The sequence below is a fragment of the Scomber japonicus genome, chromosome 16, assembly GCF_027409825.1.
Source record: "Scomber japonicus isolate fScoJap1 chromosome 16, fScoJap1.pri, whole genome shotgun sequence".
NCBI lineage: Eukaryota > Metazoa > Chordata > Actinopteri > Scombriformes > Scombridae > Scomber > Scomber japonicus.
The window spans coordinates 23741454-23754831 of record NC_070593.1 but is presented as its reverse complement, the minus strand read 5'-3'; the positions used below and the strand labels follow the sequence as shown (position 1 = coordinate 23754831).

General features: G+C 43.7%; 1 protein-coding gene across 1 annotated transcript in view; it reads left to right on the top strand.

The window, feature by feature from the left end:
- alk (ALK receptor tyrosine kinase) overlaps nt 1-12775 on the top strand; it is a 354006-nt gene extending 341231 nt beyond the window's left edge. The window contains exons 24-29 of the mRNA XM_053336367.1: nt 29-126; nt 2959-3051; nt 8250-8351; nt 8633-8767; nt 9961-10051; nt 11642-12775. Of these exons, the coding sequence (XP_053192342.1) occupies nt 29-126; nt 2959-3051; nt 8250-8351; nt 8633-8767; nt 9961-10051; nt 11642-12775 (1653 nt within the window). The remainder of the gene's footprint in view (nt 1-28; nt 127-2958; nt 3052-8249; nt 8352-8632; nt 8768-9960; nt 10052-11641) is intronic.
- Nucleotides 12776-13378: the final 603 nt, after the last annotated feature.

Here is a 13378-nt window from a genome sequence, read left to right as displayed (position 1 = left end):
TCTCTTTGTCTCCTCACTGTTTAATCAGGAGCACCCGTCCAGCCTGACCATGGTGGACCTTCTCAATGTGGCGAGAGACATCGCTAAGGGCTGCCAATATCTGGAGGAGAACCAATTTATACACAGGTAGTCCACCAGATGCGCCCACATTTTGGTTCATGCAGGTGCAAAAAATACAAAAACGGTGTGATTATGAAAAGGATGTGTTGTATTTTTCTGGCTCAATATTCCCCCGTTCTACACAGATCACAAAGACAGATAGAGAGAGAGAGAGAAATGTGCACGGAATTGCAAATGTGAGAAAGAAAACATACAAACCCCTCAAACACAAACTTGCCCTCGTGCATCTGCTGATTTCTGCTCAGAATTATGAGCCTACTGCATCCATCCAAGCGTAACATATGGACTCTGCATGCCTTTTGCCTTCTGCATGATAGCAGGAGAGGACAAGTGATGATTTTTAGCTTCGGAGGCAGCCAGATGGGGTAGCCGGCTTGCTTTTTTACGGTCTGTATCCGAGGCACGAGTCGACAAAGTGCCCCCTCCGTATCCATATTCACACGGCTTGGTGAACCGGAGGATGTGACTCGAGAATTATTAAAAGCTTTCTCTTGAACCTCTTCTAGCAAACATCTCCTTCACGGACGCAAAGGAAAAAGTCGGGTGCATGTCAAAATGGAAAAAGGTCAAACTTGCTCCAACGGTCGCATTAAGGCAATTAAAGCATGTCTTTGACTTCCTAGGAATTGACCAATGACAGACGAGGCCTATTAAACCTTGTTTGCTCCGACGTGGCACAGTAAAGCCCCATCAATCCACCTAATGGCTGACTTCTCCGGAGGGTTTGTGAGCTCCAGTACAGGGGTACTTTTCTGCCATCAAACCCCCCCTCCCCGATTAAAATTCACCCTAACGCCGTCCTTGAGGCTAATTTCAATTTTTATGAAGGTGTGTTTACTCGGGGTTGAGTAAAGGGCAGGTGGATGAGGGAGCAGTAGCCGACAATTCAGCTTTTTCTCTCGGGGATTACTGGGCTGGAAGATGACCTGTGGTGCGCTCCAACAGGTTAAATCACTGGGCTAATACTGTCAGAGAATAACGCACTCTGGCTTTTGTGTGTGTGTGTGTGTGTGATTGTGCTGTTTTTTGGAGCTGGTATTATGTTGTTTTTGGCAGTGGATCACATAATGTTACTGTTTATTTACTTTATATTGCATTAAGCTTGGTAGCCGCAATACAAAAAGGAAACCAACATGAATAAAAGCGGTGTGCTGAAGAGGGTTGAGTAGTTTAACGCAACCCCCAGGTGTTAAAATAGTCTAATAATAAAGATTGTCCTCTAAGTACAGCAGTGAAATGGGTCTTTAAGCTGCAGTTAATACTCACTGTAAATAAGGTCTACAGTATGATGCCTGTTAACATTGTTTTAATAACAGCCCGCTCTCCTGTCACTGTGCTGCCTGTACGATACAATAGCATGGCGTCCTTCCCTTAAGCCCTCAGCTTGCAGTCTGTGACAGCTACTGCTGCATTTCAAGGCTCGTCCTTGCCTGCGAGCAAAAGCAAATCATTTGCATGAATTCTTCCGAGCCATTAAACAAGGACTGCTTGAATCCAGCTACACCAGCTCATGAGAAAGGATGTGGCAAAAGTGTTTCGTGTTTGTGTGTTTGTGTGTGTGTGTGTGTGCACGCTCTCTACATGCTGATAGTAGCCTCACCGTGATAGAATTGATTCAGTCTTCCCGAAACAGCCGAGATGCCTCTAAATGGATTGTTTTACTACTACTTCTGGAATGAGTAATTAATAATTTTGTGGTGTGGCGCCACAATCTAGGCAATTCTCTGTAACTCATTTAGCTGCTTCAGTGTAAATGGGACTCAGGCAAAGTTAAAGCAGATCCTCTTAGAGATAAACTGAACAGCGAGGCAAGTGGATGCCCTAAACGCATTGTTGATTTAAGTTCAGACTAAATGATTTAATATCAAGTTTGCTGAATAGTTTTCAAACTCTTCTGACACGTCAAAGTGGGGCAGCCACGTGCGATTTGCCTTAAAAAGCCCTCACTTTAAATCAGTCTGAACTATAACTTTATCCTCATTGTGTCATTTCACATCCAAATTCATCAGAGTACGCAGGCCAAACATCAGAACAATGTGCTGCTGTCTGCACACTTGCTGCAGTTTACTGCTGTGGTTTGTACTGTCTGTGTTTGGTGGTGGTGGTGGTGGTGGTGGTGGGAGTGGGGGGTTACCAGCCCTGCCCTGTCTCATGATCTAGTTGGAGCACGGTGTCACATGATGTTATTTTGATGTTAAATTCTGGGTATCTTTGGTCTGATGAGGAGCAGTGTGCTCGCAACGTCACTTCTTAACATCTTAAGAAAGTTAGATGCCCCGGGAGCAGAATACAGTTTGTGTGTGTCCGCGCCTGTGTGTGTGTGACTGTGTGTGTGTGCCTGTGCCTGTGCCTGTGTGTGTGTGTGTCTGTGTGTGGGCTCTTTCTCTTTCTCCTCAGACAGGAGTAGAGCATGCTGTGTGAACTACAGTATTTTTCTCAAAGAATAATGAACACAGTACAGTGCAAATATGAATTTTATGAATTTTCTCTTCTAAGCCACTCTGCCTTGAATATATGCTGTGGAACATTTCAATCTTTTCTGCGGATGCACCATGTGGGCAGAGTCATAAAGGCTCTGTAGGAAATCATACACTTCACCAGCTTGCCCAGGGCAACTTTGCAGTTGCACTGAACTTCAGATCCGACAGGGGAGCGTCTGTAGGTGTTTCATACATGGAGTTCTCTTACAGATGCAAATATATGAAAAACTTTGAAGAGATGAGGCATGATCCCAACTGTAAAAAAAGTCACTGTTCAGTATATCTAGCTCCTATAAACAGTAGACCTCCATACATCCAGGCAGTGTGACCTTACAGTGTGTTTGTCTTCATCTTACAGGGATATTGCGGCCCGGAATTGCCTGCTGACCTGCAAGGGGTCAGGACGCGTGGCCAAGATTGGAGATTTTGGGATGGCTCGGGACATTTACAGGTATGACTCAGACACAGATCACAGACGATAGAAGACAAGACCCATCTTGGTCGGCTGTAAATTGAGACCGGGTTCAGTTGAATTAAAATAAAGTCAAGATCCATCTCACTGCAGATAGGGAAATGAGAATCCCCACAAGATGTTTCCTGAAGTCTGGACTGAAGTATTACAGCTGGGGTTGAACATAATATTAAATACATCCTGTGTATTAGAATCAAATCACTTTTATCACCCAGATTGTCTCATCTGGAGTGTGTTGCAGTGGCATAACATCTAATATGAACTAGTACGTGCTGGCACAGAGGGAACTGAACATTAATGCTGCATTAGGCAGGATATTTTCTTCCGGTCATCTTATTGTTATTCTGTTTGGGCTTCATCAAACAGAAGAATTCATGCAGCCTTAACCAACAAGTCTTGTTATTTAAACTAGAAGCATGTTTATCACTGCATACTAAAAGAGCCTATGTGAAACATTTGACTATCTTCAGATCTGGATTATATCTTACCACTAGCAGTCCTCCTAAATGGCTCTAAAAGTTCAGATTTTATACATTAAAAAAGTGAAATGGACTTCTCAGGCAGCTTGTATCTCAGATGAGAAGATGAGAAATTAAACTCATGAAGTCAGCTATATAAATATATTCAACTATATTCCCAAACTGCTTCCCAGTAACATCAGTGAGTGAACACAGTCCAGAGAAAGCTGGACTGTGTGACTGTTCTCTCTTATTTCCTTTGGGATTGTGTGGTACAGAGACATCTAGCTAGCCTGATAAACAGAGCACACTGTGTGCAGTCCACTCTGTGCGTGTGTGTGTGTGTGTGTATATAACATGCATTATACATTCTGCACCTTGTGAGTGTGTTAAAAGCATGCATCCAGCCCAGACAGAATGAATCAGATGTAATGTATATCAGGGTAAAGTGCTGTCTCTCCATATATACTTTTTATCCCCGTGTGTTCAGCCTGAATCACTCATCATGGGAACTTTTATTCCAGTAAATGTTAAAGCTCAGCTGAGAAGAGTGTTTTTATTCTCCATCACACTGTCTTACAGATGCCTTCTTTTAATCTACATCAGCTCATCTGTAGCCCCGGCGGCATCTCATTATTCTTAGCTCAAACTTTTTTTCTTTTTTTTTAATATAGCCACCACCACCACCAATTTTCACGTGACATCATTTTAAATGAATGCACAATCCAGCGGGGAAATCTTCCCGAGCCTTTCATCTGCTCAAGAAATTAGAGCGGGTGGAAATATGTCACAGCGTTCAGCTATATCAACACGCAGCACTTTCGAATCATCCGATGGAAAAAGTCACACGAGAGCAAAGTCACTCTCGCAGCATCCGGTGAAGGCTGTTGTACAATAACCCCCCCGGGGAGCCGCATCAGGAGCGCTTGATTTAATTGCTGATGTCAGGGTTTTTTTCCAGGTGCCTCTCTGCGATTTTTGTTTTTTATCCGTCCGCCTGGGGCTGTGGTGTTTTCGGACTGGGATTATTTTGCTATCGCCGGGGCGGGTGGTTGTTTTGCACACAATGCCGCTCTGCTGCTGGTGTGTTATTTCTGCTGTCTCATGATGTGGCCCTCCTGCTCTGTGACAAGGGACATGCAAGTCCTTTTTAAGGCCATCGCAGGGGGACGGGTGTCACAGCGAGGGACCAGGACAAGGCTTAATGTCAGCTTTTTATATTCGGGGGGGCGGGGGAGAGTTACGGGTGTACTGTGTGAACATGGTATTCTGTGGATTTCCTCTTTTATGCTCACATACTCTGACACGCATGCAACTTTGTGCTGCAGTAAATAAAAAGCTGGGTTACATTGTTTATCATCCGGAGGAGAAAAGCTCTAGTGTTTTGCCTTGAATTACCAAATTCCCAACAAATTCTTGGAGCTGCTCTTTGTACATGGAGCACACACACACACACACACACACACACACACACACAGTAAATCCAGAACAAAGACGTTCAACACAGCGGACACAGACACAGGTTTTATGCTCCCCTCTGTGTCCTCAGGTGTGTGTTGTCCTATTTTGCTTTCTATTCGCCGCAGTTAGCCGGCGCCTTTGTCTCTTACTGTTAGTTGTTGCCTCTAGTTCTTCTGCCCCCCCCACCCCCTCCCCCTCCCCCGGCTTCTCTTCTCACACAAGGATAGGCGCACAAAAACACACACACACACACACACATATAAAACACCTCCATTTGCTCCATAGATTTCCTGAGACTGAAAGCTGAGCTGCAGATTAGGGAGAGGCTTAAATACAGTCTGTGTTGGTGGTGTTAGCAGTGGTAATAAATATGTCCATAAACCCCCATGCTAAAAAAAAAAAAGGAGGTTGATCTACTGATAAGGGGGATTATCAGTTTTATGCTCTATATTTTACCATCTCTCCATCTCAACATATTCCATTATTTTCTAATAGATAACAGATTGAGTGGCGGCGTACAAAAGAAGTTTCATCTGTCTGGGTCGTCTTTCTGAAAGATTTCTTTTACTTTCAGAGGTCAAAGAAAGGCAGCAGCTGTTATTATATTACAACACAAAGACAAACAGCTTGTGAGAATGTGGCAGCTCCTTATCATTAAAATCAGCCTCTTTGTTTTTCAGGACACAGTTGTTCGCATGGTTTGATGAAGGCCAGTCTGCTTCTCTTACTACTTAGTTTTGTTGGGACTGACAGGAAAATGATAGGGATGAGTAGTAATGGGGGGGGGGGGGAATAGGAAAATAAAGTGGCAGGTTTCAATCCTCTAATTGAAGGCTTAAAACTGAGGGTGGTAACTGATTCCCATCACTGAATTGATTGTGTTATTCTAAGTGATGTATTAAGGCGTGGGGGGGCGGTGGGGGGTGGCGGGGAGGGGGTCTGCACTGCTTCTCAGCTCATCCGTCAAACAGCACACTCGTCTAAGTGATTGTTTTTCTCTGCTTCATTGATAATGTGTGATTTCCCTCAAGGCTAACTTTTATGCCAATAGTTTTTTTGTAAGTGTATATTATCTGAAAGCATATAATTTAACTTTATCTCCACTCTATTCTACGGTAAAGAAAAACAAAGCTGTAGCTCCGAGTTCAATCTAATGATGACTGTTTGTTATGGACACTAAAAGTCAGTTGTCTCTTTTTCTTTCAGCTTTCAAAACTCAATTTGGAGTTAAAGAAATGTCAGCTAAATGAAGCTTAGAGTCAGTATCACACCAATAAGCTGGTTTACAGATGGCTAAAATAATCCATGTGTCTCCTGCTTCAGTTGAAAAGCAGATGTTTGTCTATAGATTTTGCATATTTATCACATCTGTTGGCACTATTAGCTTTGTTTTTTCCCACATTACTTTTAATGCTTTCGTAGCTCTAGAACATCTTGACAGGATCAAACTACTACTGACTTAAATACTCTTATATTTAAGAGAGCTCAACAGGTCTCTTAAATTGGCTCAGAGTAGATCCTACATGACTGCATTATTTGATATGAAAATTTGATAGGATGTTACACGTTTTCTTTCTTTTTTCCTTTCATTTATCAGAAGTACAGACCAACAATAAAAATAAATCTGACATTGACTTTGTTTGTAATCACCTTCTAAGCATCATCTGCATATCAGTGTCTTACTAAGCAGCAGAATTTTGCTTCCATTTCAGCCAATTTCCTATTATTTCATCTTTACCCATATCTATATATATTATATTGTTGTCAATTTCACATGTTAATTATTCCAAGAGATGTAAAGCCTTTTAAAAACATGTATATATGTTAATATGAATGAATAAGTTACTGTAACTTTTTGGCTAGAAGTAGGAGTAGGTTACTTGTAAAACTTTCTTCTCTTTGGTTGGTTCTTTAAAGCATCTTAAGTGTAAATGTGATAAAAACAGGCTCTGACGTTTTGCAGTACATTTTAGCCCCTGGTGAGCAACAGCAGCTTGGAATTCTCCTTAAACTAAAGCAGAGATGTGATAGGTTTTGGCTTTGGTTGCTGTATCTGAACAGCTCAGGCTGCCAACACTGCAATCTTTTCTGTTTAATGTCCCCTGTTTTATTATGCTGCAACTGTCTCTTTTATTCTTTGCCTCCCTGTTTTTGATGTGTTGGCCATTCTTTTCTTTTCCTCTATTTATATTTGTTTAGCTTTTATTTGTCCAGGGAATGCCAACTTGGGGCACAATGCTCTTTTCTCAGCCTGCTTCACATTCACACCTGGGAGCTGCCCACTGTAATTACAGTCCTCTCCCATGCAGCTATGTGCAGCTCCAGCAGAGCAGTCCCTGCTTCACTTATCTGCTTTTTTGAAGGCGAAGAGAAAGTGTGTTACTGCTACACAGGGATTTCAACTGGCAACCGTCCAGTTCCAGACCTGTATCTACAGGCTATTACTGTCCTATTTATCATGAAGCACTTGCCATGTGTACAAACAACTGCTCGGGCAATAAAGTGTCATTTTTATGACAAATTCACTGGTGGGCAAACTGATTTATCTCCTCTGCAACGGCAAACAAAGCCAAGCGGTGCGTTTCCCCGGCCGCGCACAGCTGACATCACTTAACTCCCATCCCGATACGTGTCCGTTTCTCCGTGTGGACGCACATGATGGACGTGGAGCCGAGCGGCACCCACCCGGTTCGCGTCTGTCAGAGCGCCTCGAGCATAGGGGGGGGCGAGAGGAACCAGGCAGGCGGTGACCTCTATCAGCACCAACCATCAGATAGAGCACACATCAGATAATTTCTTTACCGACGCGGTGCATTAAAAATGTCTCAGACAGGGCACGGCCCGGCGAAAAGAAAATCTCCCTCTTCTCCTCTCAGCGAGATAAGGAGTTCTTAGAGGGTCTCTCGCACCAAAATGTTAGGAAGCTGAAAATGCGATTGGATCAGAGTGCTGATACAGCCGCTGACAAACACTGAATTAATTGCTGGATGTGAGAAGTTTTCTTCATTTCTTTTCCTTCTTTTTTTTTTCTCCATACCCTGTGCTTTTGAGAGCAGTGGTGTTGCCATGGCAATAAGTGCTGCAAACTCTAAATGCTGCTTTTTAATTTTCCAGTTGTTCCACCTTTTTCTATTGTTTGTAGGCAAACAAAAATGATGATACTCTTTGTTATTAGCTACACGGTTAGTCATCAAGTATTGTTCAAAACGTGTATGTGCTTGCTTGTGTGTGTGTGTGTGTGTGTATGGGTGTGCGCAGGGCAAGCTATTACAGGAAGGGTGGGCGTGCCATGCTGCCAGTGAAGTGGATGCCACCTGAAGCCTTCATGGAGGGCATCTTCACATCCAAAACAGACACATGGTGAGAATCCCTTACACTTACTTGCTGTTATTCCACCTCTTACATTTCACTTAACTATCCCAAACTGCCCCTTCTATCCCCTTTTTTTCTCCATCCCTCCTCTTTGATCTTAAGCCATGTATTTTCTTTAATTCCCTATCTTTCTCTATCTCAATCTCATCCTCTGCTCTGCTTCTTTACAGCTTTTCAGCTTCTGATGATGCTTATAATTTATGACTTGATTTTCCTCTCTTACTCTAACCGTCTCCCTTTCCTCTCATCTCATCATCCGCCTCTCTAAGGTCATTCGGGGTCCTGCTGTGGGAGATCTTCTCACTGGGCTACATGCCGTATCCAAGTCGCAGTAACCAGGAAGTGCTGGAGTTTGTAACCAACGGTGGAAGGATGGACCCACCCAAGAATTGCCCTGGGCCTGTGTAAGTACACACACACACACATATATATGCAGAATACTTTCATACGCTGCACATGACCACAAGAAAAATGAATAGAACATCCCACGAGGTCCAATTAAGCTTCTCTGCTACATAAACAAGAAGGAAGGATGCTCAGCTGTATATGTTGCATACATTATGTTACACACACACACACACACACACACACACACACAGGCAGCATCACAGGAAAAAATATATATATACAAAGACATGAAAGGCTCTGGTGATTTGCTGATATTGACACATAAACGAGTTGTGACCTAGAAGGGCTTCAAAAAAAATTTAACGGGAGATTGCTCTCTGTGCTTTTAATATGGAAACCGCAGCAACAGTTTCTTTCATGTCTGCCTCCCAATTTAGAGGAAGTCATGGACAGCTGATAGGGAGCTTAAAAAACATTTTCTAATCAGACTGAACTTTTTTTTTTATTCACTCTTTCAGATGCCGCCTCTCATGTCAAAAAAAACACATACAGGCAAAAGCGCACACACGTTTTCTCCCTCTGTCTCTTCCTCTCTCTCTCTCTCTCTCTCTCTCTCTCTCTCTCTCTCTCTCTCACACACACACACACACACACACACACACACACACACACACACACACACACACACACACACACACACACACACACACACACACACAGCAGAGCCACAGTTTGACCTCTCTGTGATTCCACTGCTTCATCCTTCGTACCTGTCAGGCGGCAGCTTTACAGATTACCCCCTCAGATCATTCTGCCTCGCATCCTCCTTACAATGTGAATTTTTCTCTTTTTGAAATAAATAAATAAACATTGCCCTGCAGTGTTTTATTAATCTGAAGTTGCCAAACAAACTAACAACGGGACGCCACACTTGCTATAAGCGGGAACTGCAGCTGGAATCAACGCCACAATTAAAAACCATATCTCAGGATTTAACTACAACTGTTATCCGCCTCGCCCAGTTAACACAATCACTCAGGCTGGTGGGAGGCTACGCTTTAATTCAGCTCCAAGCTATCAAAACAACTATTAGAAGGTTTTGCTGAAAGAGATCAATCTGGCATTTGTTCAAGCAGTGGGAGAGATGTAGCTGGTCAGCCTCAGGTTTTCTTTTTTCATTTTCTCTCTATGTGCACGTGTAGGAGAATCCACTTAAATAAACTCTCTTTACTTTCCTATGAATCTTTAGGTATCGTATAATGACTCAGAGTTGGCAGCACCAGCCTGAGGACAGACCTAACTTCTCAACTATACTGGAGAGGATCGACTACTGCTTGCAGGTAACTGACTGCTATGTCAAATGTATGTATGAAGAAAATATCTTACCTTTCTGACCAATAACACACATGGCATTTAAATTGTGATCCAATCAATCTGCAGGCACCATGATTAAACATCCAGTAAAATCACTTATTATAAACCTTCTATATTTAGCTTCCAAATAATAGAATGTTTTTCATAGAAAAAATGATTGTGTAAGATATTCTCACTGTGTAGGATGTAGGGTTGCAAAGGGCCAGAAAATGTCTGATACATTTCCAGTGAATTTTTGGAAACTTTCCATGGGATGTTAAGATGGGGAATTTTGGAAATATTCCAAGTTGGAAACTTTCTATGGGAATTGTGGGAATATATGGGAATTAACTGAAAATGTGGGGTAATTTATACAAACTGTATCAACATTTTGTTTTGTCATAAACAGACTAACTAATAAAAAAAATGTAATTATGTTTTGACTGATTTAGTTGTGATTAGAACTTAAGTCTATTCTGTCATTGAACAACAAAAACATGAATGTTGAGAAAAATAAACATATTCCCTTTGAAATGAAAGTGGTGTTAGCTAGCTTACAGTTAGCATATCTGATTTACCAGCTAGCTAGCTACTGTGCAAACACATTTTGATTTCATATTTGCAAGTTAAACTTAAATAAAATAGATAAAACTCCACTAGTATCATCAAAACTTACTTGACTTTATGTAGTCCTTGGGTTCTGTATTTGCATTAAATCTGGTTGTTTTAACCAAGATTATGCAACAAGATGGGGTTTTTTTCTAACTACATTTATGTTCCCTAACATCTAAATTTGTAAATCATATTTTCCCGTTAATTCCCATGGAAAGTTTCCAACTTTAGCAGCCTTAGAAGGATGTCCCATATTTATCATGTCATTTATTAAGTAATATTATACTTATAAGTAGCAGCTACAGTACATGAAAGTCCACTTATAATAAGTCTGATGCTTCAGAAAATGTTGTGATATTTGACACCTGTCAACACATTGACAGCTCTACACTGTAGCTGCTCCAGCTTACATTAGTTTCATAGACTGACAGCAGGAGCTGCTTCACCCAGCAGCACCCACTACAGAACTCTGAGGGTGGCAATGATATGCTGTCTCTAGATGTTTTACTGGTAACTTCTGATGACAGTTTGCTCTCCAACAGATCTTTCACTCAAAAACTATTAAACTACTGAACTAGTTTCTTACTAGCTGTCTGAAAATGACAGGATGCGATTCACTAATGCTGGATTATTTATATTTTTGGATAATGAAGACAGTTTGCGCTCTCTTTTCAAATTTTCAGAATGTTTTTACTCAAGGAAACCATTTGACCGAGATACAACAAACAGATGCAGAACAGAGCATATAATACATTTAGTGTTTTGGTTATATAATTCTGATTGTATTCTCCTGCCTGATACTGAACAGCTTCATTGTTTAAGTGTTAAGATAACAATTTTGGAGATTGCACTCTGTCAATTGTCTTTTTCCTCTTCTTTTTTTTAAAATTAATAGCGACTTAATAGCGCGAATAATGACACATCATGGTAATACTGTAATCTCTTGATGGTCTATCCCTTTTTAGGATCCAGATGTGGTGACCATGCCCTTGCCGATAGAGTATGGACCCGTCCCGGAGGAGGAGGAGCGTGTACCCATGCGCCCTGATGACCCCTCAGCTCCAACAGTGCTGGTGAACACTCAGGTGCCTGATGGGGAGGTTCCACAGCCGCCTCCATCCTATCCTGCAGAGGAGAGCCGCAGAGCAGGTGGGGAGCACGTTGTTGTGACGAACGCAGTGTCGGAGGCCAAAGCACAGACGTCAGCTCAGCCCCAGCCGTACCTCCACCAGCACCAGCAACCTCACACGCAGACCTCCGTCACCATCACCACCACCAACGCCGTCACCTCCACAGCCGCCTCTACAGTCACTGCCAAGGGACCCCATGTCAACACCCAGCCAAACCCGGAGGGGGGGCACATCAACCTGGCGTTCACCCAGGGCCACCCGCAGGAGAAGGAGGGTCACAACGGGAAGAGCACCAGTCTGTGGAACCCCACGTATGGCTCGTGGTTCCTGCAGCAGCAGCAGAGGAAGCAACAGCAGCAGCAGCAGCAGCAACAGCAGCAGCAGCAGAGGCAGGGTGGGGTGGGGGGTGCAGTAGGCAGCGGCAGCAGGGTGCCTGGCGAGGGGCAGGAGCACGTGGGTCGGACGGTGGCTGAGGTGGCGGGAGCACTGGGTTTCCAGCACCAGCACAAGCAGTTCCAGCATCCGCTCCAGCAGCAGCACCAACTCCAGCTGCTGCACCATCAACAGCAGCAGCAGCAGGGTCTTTGCAGACCACTGTTACCCCCTCCACCACCTCCCGCTGGCCAGACGCCCCTGCTTTTAGATTCAGCCGCTTTGCCCCCAGTTCCCCTCTACAGACTGAGACGCTTCCCCTGCAGAAGCATCAGCTACGGCTACCAGGAGCAAGGTCTGCCCCTAGAGGCCGCCCACGGCAACCCAAACCCCCCTCCTCCTCCTCAACCTTCCTCCCAACAGGGCACCTCCATGTCCGCCTCAGCCGCCCACCAGAGGGGGGCCTCTATTCCCACCTCCGTCTCCCTGGGTCGGTCAGGTATATCCGAGGACAGCCGCCCACTGCTAGTCACCATGGGAACAGTGCAAGACCCCAGGCTGCCCAGGATGGAGGGCCACAACGCCACCGTGCTTTAGCCCAAATGCCTGTACCGCTGGTCCTTTTTTTCCAGGCCGTGTCTGAGACTGTGTGTTAGGACACACAGCACGAAACACTGTGTAAGGACAGAGACTGTTTTACAACCACCCTTACCCACTATTTTGCTTTCTTCCTCCAGTTCAGAAAGAACCCATCTCGCATAAGCAGAGCTGGATGGATGCATCAGGCTTTTCCCATGAGAACCTTGGAGAGGTGTGTTAAAATCCCCAGTGGATGCCGAAGCACATCACAGAACTACTTAAAAAAAAAAAAAAAAAAAAGCTTTGGGAGGCAAAGTATGGAGTAAAGGCTAGTTTTAAGAGTTTAAAAAAATGTATTTTTTCAACGCTGGGGGAAGTGAGAAAGAATCAAACAGGGGAGAGTTTACAGCGGGAAGACATGGGGATGACTGTGTTCACTGACAGCTGGGCGAGCAGAACGGAATATTACGTGGATTCAGATCTCTATATTTTGCCAGACTTCAGACTGTGAGTCGCAGACTATGGCGACCAGTAACCAGGCGCGTCAGTTCCACAGCAGAGCCCTCACACCGTTCCTTATCCACATCCTTTTTTGGAAAACGACAGCGTGGTAAATAACTT